Source organism: Medicago truncatula, chromosome 3, assembly GCF_003473485.1.
Source record: "Medicago truncatula cultivar Jemalong A17 chromosome 3, MtrunA17r5.0-ANR, whole genome shotgun sequence".
NCBI lineage: Eukaryota > Viridiplantae > Streptophyta > Magnoliopsida > Fabales > Fabaceae > Medicago > Medicago truncatula.
In genome coordinates this window covers 2,874,537-2,883,572 of record NC_053044.1, presented here as the reverse complement: position 1 = coordinate 2,883,572, position 9,036 = coordinate 2,874,537, and the positions used below count along the sequence as shown (strand labels likewise).

Genomic DNA, 9,036 nt, shown 5'->3' with positions numbered 1-9,036 from the left:
ATATATATGGATTTGCTAGATCATACCAACTAGTTTTTATGTTGAAGTGTTTTAGCAAAGCTACACCTTAAGGTGTATTTAACCACTTTTTATTTATTCACTTGCTAAAACACTCATTCTAAAAAATAAGTGGGTGTATCCTAGCAAATGCCTATATGATTTGCTAGAAAACACCCACTTAATTTTGTTAGAATGTGTGTTATAGCAACATACAAAAACAAAATTACAAAAACACACCAAAACTAATACATGTAAATATAACATAAACAAAAATCAGTAAAATTCCACATACATACATATAATCAACTCATGAGCAAACTATATATAACTCATGTTAAACTCATTTAGTTAAAGGATTTATTTTATTTTTAGCTCAAATTAAACTCGTATGATTTCTAAATCAAATTCAACGAATTAAATCTCAAATCAAATTTCGAACTATGTTTGAATTGTCTTAATTAATTATCTCAGTCACCCCTAATTTCATATGTCCTTGCATTATATCTGTCGAACAAAGTTCACGTTTTGTGTTCAAACGGATTTTTTTAATTGATAAGATTATAAATTATCACTAGTTTTTCCCTAAAAAAATATATCATCAGTTTAATAATTTAACTATTTAATATTAAGTTTAACAACTGAATCTTTGATTTGAAGTTATAGATAAATTAATAAAGATTTATACCAAAATAATAATAAAGATTAAATTATTAAGTTAACGATATAAAAAATTGTTTGAAGTTTTTTTTTTATGGTATTTAGAGGATTTAAAATATATTTAACCTTTTTATTTAATTTATTTGAAATTTTTTCTGTTTTGTTTGGTTGAGTATGAAATGAAATAAACATTAGAATTAAGGACTAAAAACTAAATATAAAAGATAAGCCCAACTTCGATCTCCAACCAACCGCATCATCACACAATCCACAATTTCCTCAGAATTCATCGCACAATTCTCTCACAAACGAAGACACCTGCAACAACGTTGTTTCTTTCAAATTCGTCTTTTCTCTCTCTTGATTCTGTAACATTCTCATCTTTTTTATTTTTCTTGAAAAAAATTGAATCTTGATATTATTTTTGCATACCCTTTTGAAAATTGATGATGTTGGAATAATTTGGGGTACTTGGGTAGTGTTCATTTTTTTTGAAGTTCATTTGTTATGTGAAAAGATTGAAAATTTGTTTGTAATTCTATTCTGGGTATGTTTGGTTTGATTTGATGGAGATTTCATTCATATTTTATTTGTTGTAAAAAAATGAACTTGAATTATTCACTTCTTCATGTTTTAATTTGATAGAGTTTTTTGATTTTGTCATTTTAATTTGTGTGTATAACACTATAATGATGTAGAATGATACTTTTGTGTTTTTGGTTGCAAGTTTTGTTTATATAGGAAGATTGTTCTTAAGTCAACTGAATGCAAAGAATTTGCATTTGTTGGTTTTTTTAATTCATATGATTTGTGATGTTATCATTTTGATTTGTGTCGATAAGACTATAATGATGTAGATTGATACTTATGTGTTTTTGGTTGCAAATTTTGTTTATATAGGAAGATTGTTCTTAAGTCAACTGAATGCAAAGATGTTGTTTTTGTTGGAGTTTTAATTGATGGTATTTCTGATTATTATCATTGCAATTTGTGTCTATAATTTATGAGGATTGAATATTACTACTTTTTTCGTGTTTTTGGTTGCACTTTTTGTATGTATTTGAAGTTGTTCTAAAGTTAACTGAATGAAAATGTCCTGTCTTTGTAGGTTCTTGTTGTGGAGATTCAATATGAAACCAGTATGTCCTTTTGTTAAAATTCCCCGGCCAGATGACAGTAATGCTTCTAAAAAATCGAATGAAAACTCAAATAAACATCATGTAGAGCATGACAGTAAGGTGAAGAAAGAGGTTAAGGACTCGGCTAGTGTCTCACCAAAGTGTCCGTTGGGATATGACTCACAAACATTCAAGATTGGTCCTCTTAGTTGTATGGTATGCCAGGCACTTCTATTCGACACCAGCAAATGTGTGCCTTGTTCTCATGTTTTCTGCAAGTATGTATCGCGGCCCGTGTTTATTTCTTGGATATATATTGCATATAATGATTTTGACTCATTTTTTATTTTGTCTGTCTGATGTGTAGGGCATGTATATTGCGCTTTAAGGACTGTCCGTTATGTGGGGCTGATATTGAGAAGATCGAGCCCGATGCTGATCTTCAAGGTGTAGTTGATCGCTTTATTGAAGGTCATGCCAGGATCAAAAGGTCTGTTAATTTAGACAATGGCGAAGAAGCAGCAGAGAATAATAAGCCTGTCATATACGAGGATGTGTCTTTGGAAAGAGGTTCTTTCTTGGTGCAACAGGCCATGAGGGTATGTCCTTTTTAAATGTGAATGTAGTCTTATATATGAAGGGTTAAATTAAATTTGTGAAAGAGTGGAAGATCCTTGAAAATTTTTTCATTTACTATTATCATCTACAATGAAAGTGGAGAAATGTTGATTACTTTTGATACATTCTGAGCTGGTAAATATTATTTGATGTTTAATACTTTGGCCTCGTTTGGATAAACCGCTTCTTAATTAAGCACTTATGCTATAAACACTTATTTTCTAAGGGATTATATATAAGCTATTTCTATAACAAAGTTAAAACAAAGTCAAATTGTTTTCATATAACCTATAAGTTGTTTATTTGGATATAACATCGTTGATGGGGACCCTTGCTCTGCTGAAGCTACAACTTGTTGTTTTACTAAGTTTGTTTTATACTTTGTTCGGCCACTTGATAATGAGCATTTTACCATATGTATTCCAAAAACAGGCATTCCGTGCTCAGAATTTAGAAAGTGCCAAATCAAGACTCAACCTATGTGCAGAAGACGTTCGTAGTCAGATTGAAAAAGTTGGTAACACTTCAGAGTTATGTTCACAGCTTGGAGCAGTCTTGGGTATGCTTGGTGACTGCTGGTAAGTTGTTTGATATTTTCAATGTATTCTATGATCAGATATTGTTTAGATATATGGTTGGTGCTTAGCGAAAGATCGAGAAATTTTAACCAAGAGTAGTGTATCTGTTAGGACTTTTAGGAGTCAAATAATAAACTGATATATAAAGACGCAGTCGAAATACTCGTGCAAACAGTAACCAGAGTTGTCAAATAGCGGCTATAGTGTTATAGCATAACAAATTTGGAACAAATCTCTATTATTTCGCAATACTCTATTTAGGGTAAAGTGCTGTCAAATAGCAGCTATAGCGGCGTTATAGTTTTGTAAGTAACAAAACTAGAGTAAACTTCTATTTTCCACGATCAGCTATTGACAATACCGACAGTAAAACTGAATATAACTAGACTGAGACCAAGAAATGTAAAAGCAAACCAGAATGTTTAGACTAGAATCAGTGGAGATTGGAAAATTAATGTGTTGAATTCAAACCATCTTTGGTATTGAGGGTGTTGAGTTTTGGTTATCTGTGTGTAGTTGAAATTATTTCCATTTTTATCTATATCTATATCTATATAATGCAGTATCAACTCTGCAATTTGCTAAAAGCAGTATTTGCCTTTATGGTGTTCAGAATCAGTTTTTGCTACTTTTTCTGTTCTCTCGCACTTTGAAACGGGTCCTAAAAGCATTAATTTTTTGGGGATAGGAAAATGTTAGTATATTAGCTGTGAATGTGATGTTTGTATTTTCTGCTTCACTGAGGTTTGAACCGTGGTCCTTTAAGCCTTAACTCCTTCGATTTCCTTACTCAAAGTAGTTGACCTACCCAATCCCCCCCTCCTAAACACATCATGATATAGTTCCAACATTTTTCACATAATTGTCTGTTACGATTCATTCATGGAAATATTTTGTGCTCTTAAATCTTTAATTTTATGTACTTCATACCTTTTGCTCTTCTCTGTTTGATTCATCTTGAACCATATTTCTTACTGTTTCACAAGTTATAAAAGAGTATAGTTCAATGTCATGTTTAAGACGTTGATTGTGACCTTCATGTTGACATCAATATTCTGCAGCCGAGCAATGGGTGATAGCAGCTCTGCAGTTACTTATTTTGAAGAAAGTGTTGAATTTCTGTCAAAGTTGCCAAAAGATGATTTGGAGGTTATTTCATTAGAACCTTGCTTGTCTTGGCTTTAGTGAAAAATAATAAATTGTAAGATCAAGCTACTTTTGTTTTTCATCAATTAATTTTTGAACTTCTTGTCCTACAGATTACACATACACTTTCTGTTTCTCTTAATAAAATTGGTGATCTTAAATATTATGATGGGGACCTTCAAGCTGCAAGATCGTACTATTTTCAATCCTTAAATGTTCGCCGTGATGTTGTCAAGAACAATTCAAATGTTTCATCTCAGGTTGGTTAATACTATCCACTTATATTTGAATTATATCTTATTGTAGGGTTTTCCGCCTTGCTTTAAAGTTTTATTTGACTCATTTAGGCTTATCTACTGACATAAGCACCTACCTATTAGACTGTTTGCGAGAACATATAGAAACAACTTATGACATGTCCAAAGGATGTTTTCTGTTATTTCCGTTACCTATCCAGTATGGCTTATGAAAATAGCTTATAGCTTATAGGAAAACAGTTTCTTTATTTTATCTTTGTTATACAAATAACTTACACATTAGAACAACTGCACAAGTTATATGATAAGCTCTTACATCTTGTGGTATAAGCGTTTAATTAGTTGTTTATCGAAACAGGGCCTTAGTATGTGGATTTTAGCTTACTAGTTGATTTACTCACCAAATATTTCATGATGCACAATCACGTTAGTTAGATTCATTTCTAGACATAAGGAGGGGATAGAATGATGGCTTGGTGGCTGAGGTGGGAGTTAAGAAGCAGACTGATAACCCCACTCCCAGCATAATAATAACATTGTCCGATTCAAAATAAAAATTGCTTTGACAAGGTTGGGCTGCTGTTTGGCAACTTAAAATGTTTTTTTATGTTTTGTGTTCTGATTTCTGAGATTTGTCCATGAAAATGATAAAAACATATAATAGTTTCCTCATTGCGTGAGTTCTTGTAACTGTAGATATTTTTCAGTTTGATTTTGTTTCTCTTTTGCAACAACTGAACCATAAGTACAATTTATCTTTCCCATTAACCGCTTAGGTTAATTGAATCTTTAACCACCCATGCACATTTCCACGTTAGAACATGTCATTTGGACGGGAAGGCATGGCTGATTTTGAAATTAACCATCTACCATTGTTTATATCAATTCAGGTCTTAGATGTTGCCGTTTCTCTTGCAAAAGTAGCGGATGTGGACAAAAGTCTAGGGGATGAAAAGTCTGCTAGTGATGGATTTCAAGAAGCCATAGACTTGCTGGAATCGCTTACGTTGAAATCCGAAGCCAGTGGACTTGAGCAACGGGTATGTTGTTGAAGTAAATTAAGTCTATAAATTTTCATAGAAATTTAATACTAATTGATCGTAGTAAGTTGTTGAAGTAAATTAAGTCTATAAGCTTCAAATCTAATATTCTTATGCAAACATAGACGAGGATCATAGATTTGAAGACTGGAAGACCATAAGAAAATAAAATCATGAATTTTAAGCTTAAAAATGTATATGAAAATGAACAAAAAGGACCAAATTGAAATGAAAAAAAGATAAAGGACCAAACTGTTACCTAAAATTAAGTTAAGGGACTAAAAGTGTAATTTTGCCTTATTTTAACATATATAGTGGGTGATTTAAACTGCAAAAATGATTATGAAGATGATATAACTTGATTCAATGGTGTTAGGTAATAGATTGTTAAATTTGCATTTTTCAAAGTTATTAGATGACATATATTTAAGCCTAGTGTGAAGTTATTACTTACTAGGTAAAGTGTCAATATTTTACAACAGAAAGTTTAATATACTTTAGAAGAAGTGATATTATGTAGAATTTTCTAGTTTGTAGATATACATTTCTACCATGTACTTCAGTTTTATTAACTTTCAAGTGATATTAATAACCATTTTTAGTATAGAATGTACAACTCTTGTTTATTAGATATAGAATTTTATTTTTATGCTGTATTTGAACATAAGATCTTGAAATTAACTTCAATTTCCATCCTTCTATAGCGGCTATCGGTTCTAGACTTCCTCAGAAGCCAAAAGGCCAATAAACAAGAACAAGTTGAACAAACAGTATGAGGTCAGATGCACGTCTTGCTAGCAAAAGGAAAAGCATCAATTCGGATGCAATAAATGTTTCTGTACGTGATTGGATTCATGTGTAAAATAAAGCTCAGGTGAACAAAGGCATTATAATAGAGAAAGATAGAGACTTTTCATTCAGAGTGATGAATATCTCGGTCATTTTTGGCGTTTATCTGAGAATTTACAGCGAATCCTTTTTATTCACTGTAGTTCTCTCTCCTGCTAGAACTTTCCGGTGACCGGAGAGGATCACAACTCCTTTAGTACCTTATTGGTGCATAAGGGCAAACTGTGATGAGTCTTCCTTGCATTAATGTAACTAATATACTTCTCTAATAAACTAGAAATGAAGTAACATGGATGTATGTCGGTTGTGTTTCCAACTTGAACTCATTCTATAGTGTAAAAAGCGAAATATATAGAATATTCATAAATGTTGGTGTTTTTGGGTGAGTTTTGATACATGTGATTTTGAGTATAATTCATTGTGTAAAATTGGTTTGGTGAGTATAACTTGTATTTATTTTGAAAGCAGGTTTAATGTTAAAATTGGAGCTGATTTTTAATCCAATGCAAAAGTTACTTTCATCAGTTTTTTTAGTCAAAATGAGGTTTGAAGGTAAAATTGATTGATTTTGCCTGATAGAAGATAAATGCATGTGCTGTCATTAAGTTTTGTGTATTCCATCTGAAGGAAAAAAAAGAAAAAGAAAATCACGCCCCTCAGAAAAAGTAGGCATTTATCTAAACTAATTCAATACAGAAAAATGGCTTTTGATTTCTTAAAATCTTTATAAAATATATGCTCAAAATTGTTTTATATCAAAATCACTTTCATTTCAATTTATAACATGAAGTTTTGAAAATCCACTTGGTCGATCTAGTGTGTTGGTTTAGATTCTTAAAAAAAAAATGACATCCGGGTTTTGAAACCCTCAACCAAACATAAGGTTTTTGAAACTAGAGTATCCGGACAAAACAATGAAGTTGTTAATAGTATCTTGTAAAATAAATTCTTTTTTTTTTTTTTGGGTAGATAGATGAGATTGCAAAGCCATCATAAATTCAATCACACACAAAACGGAGGTACCGGAGTTCGAACTTCGGTCATGACGTCCGACCTAACAATTTCGACATTTTCGTTAGTTGAGTTAGGACTTATGAAACCTTGTAAAAGAAATTCTGATTTTAAATTTTAATGAATATGCTAGATAAACACCAATCAAAAGTGATTCTCATTTTATAAACAAACACCAATCTAAAATCATTTTCAATACAAGACACGATTAAGAGAATAAAAGAAATGCTTATGGTTTCACTACTCCCTCGCGGAAACAGAACGACGCTGCCGAAGTGAAGAAAACAGAATCGAAAAAATGTCAAGCAAGAAAAAACCCAAACGCAAAAACAACAATAGCGACGATGAAGACGACGACGTTTTCTTCTACCGTTTCTGCGCTTCATCCTCAACCCCCAACACCACCACCACCACCACCAACAACAACAACCAAATCCAATCCTCAAAACCAAACAACAAAGCACCATCATCAACAGGAGAAACCTTAGCACCATCAAAATCAACCATATACGTTTCAAATCTAGATTACTCCTTAACTAACTCCGATCTCCACACTCTTTTCTCCACCTTCGGCCGAATAGCGCGTGTGACAGTTTTAAAAGACCGTCACACGCGCTTAAGCCGAGGTGTAGCTTTTATTCAATTTGTTTCCCGTCACGACGCCCAAATCGCCGTGACGGAGATGAATAAGAAGATTTTGAATGGTAGGACTTTGAGTGCTTCTATTGCTTCTGATAATGGACGCGCTCCCGAGTTTATAAAGAAGCGGGTTTATAATACTGAGACGGGATTGTGTTTTGAGTGTGGTGGGAGTGGGCATTTGTCTTATGAGTGTCCTAAGAATCAGTTGGGGGCTAGGGCGAGGCCGCAGCCGAAGAAGCCGCGGAGGGGATTTGGTGGGTCTGGATGGAGCAAAGAGGGGGATGAGGAGGAGGAAGAGAATGATAGGATTGGCGCAGAGCGGTTTGAGGAAGATAATTGGGCTTCTGTGGTGGATGATGGAGCTGATGAGAGATTGTTAGGGAGGAATGGGAATGAGGGTGAGGGTTTGGATGATAAGAAGAGGAGGAAGAAGAAAGGGAAGAGAGCTGGGTATTTTAGTGATGAGAGTGATCACGAGGACGATGATTGATCGTGAGTGATGGTGTTTTTTTTTTTTATCGAGGTATGTGTAATTTATTAGCATGGATACTTCAGATTGAAAGTCTGTTAGGAGGCACTGTAACAATATTGACACATATGGTCACATTAATGTTGGTGTCATGTATTAGGATTAATGTCGGTGCCATGTATGCATCAGAGCTTTATAGGGTGTAATTGATGAAATTATATATATGGTTTGGTTTCATAGGAAAATTTTATGGTTTTGAGCATTAACAGATTTTAATTTTTAATGTATTATTGCAGTAGTGTTCGATATTGTGATAAACTGATAATGATTAGTGATAATGGTGAATTAGTGTTGATCATTTTTGTGTTTACCATATTTTGCTAGCTCATGAACGATGATTGATTAGTCTTTTATTCATCTGCTCAATATCTTGTTTGTTATAATGGAGTAAAATATTCGGTTTGTTATTATTTCTTGTTATATAAACTAGGTTTTTAAACTACAATTGTGATCGTACAACAATATTTGATATTTAGAAATTGTATTTAGATATAGCTGATGCAAATGCAATGGTGGATTTGATGTAGTTGTTGAGATCTTGAAAAGCATTAAATTGTAGCCACAATTATGGTTGCGGTCTTTGTGGAAAGC

The 9,036-nt window shown here is 32.9% G+C and overlaps 2 protein-coding genes across 3 annotated transcripts; both read left to right on the top strand.

Moving 5' to 3' along the window:
• Nucleotides 1-850: 850 nt before the first annotated feature.
• LOC25488536 (protein NCA1) lies at nucleotides 851-6,703 on the top strand. 2 transcript variants are annotated; one of them, XM_039831785.1, is made up of 8 exons: nucleotides 851-985; nucleotides 1,766-2,053; nucleotides 2,143-2,374; nucleotides 2,826-2,971; nucleotides 4,033-4,120; nucleotides 4,231-4,377; nucleotides 5,265-5,414; nucleotides 6,119-6,703. In XM_039831785.1, the coding sequence occupies exons 2-8, from the start codon at nucleotides 1,788-1,790 to the stop codon at nucleotides 6,188-6,190; spliced, it is 1,101 nt and encodes a 366-aa protein (XP_039687719.1). In that variant the 5' UTR covers nucleotides 851-985; nucleotides 1,766-1,787; the 3' UTR covers nucleotides 6,191-6,703. The 2 variants fall into 2 exon arrangements, with proteins under 2 accessions (XP_039687719.1, XP_024635150.1); XM_024779382.2 differs by having other exon boundaries at nucleotides 869-1,025.
• Nucleotides 6,704-7,447: 744 nt separating this feature from the next.
• Nucleotides 7,448-8,743, top strand: LOC112420380 (U11/U12 small nuclear ribonucleoprotein 31 kDa protein). Its single transcript, XM_024779383.2, has one exon. It carries the CDS (start codon nucleotides 7,573-7,575, stop codon nucleotides 8,404-8,406), a length of 834 nt encoding a protein of 277 aa, XP_024635151.1. The 5' UTR covers nucleotides 7,448-7,572; the 3' UTR covers nucleotides 8,407-8,743.
• The last annotated feature ends 293 nt before the right edge of the window (nucleotides 8,744-9,036 follow it).

What these genes read in the sequence shown, in the direction of transcription:
- LOC25488536 (XM_039831785.1), top strand. Translation starts at nt 1,788, where the DNA reads ATGAAACCAGTATGTCCTTTTGTTAAAATTCCCCGGCCAGATGACAGT. An exon ending in TGCCAAAAGATGATTTGGAG is followed by an intron (nt 4,121 to 4,230) that starts GTTATTTCATTA and finishes CTTGTCCTACAG; the next exon opens with ATTACACATACACTTTCTGT. An exon ending in CCAGTGGACTTGAGCAACGG is followed by an intron (nt 5,415 to 6,118) that starts GTATGTTGTTGA and finishes ATCCTTCTATAG; the next exon opens with CGGCTATCGGTTCTAGACTT.
- LOC112420380 (XM_024779383.2), top strand. Translation starts at nt 7,573, where the DNA reads ATGTCAAGCAAGAAAAAACCCAAACGCAAAAACAACAATAGCGACGAT.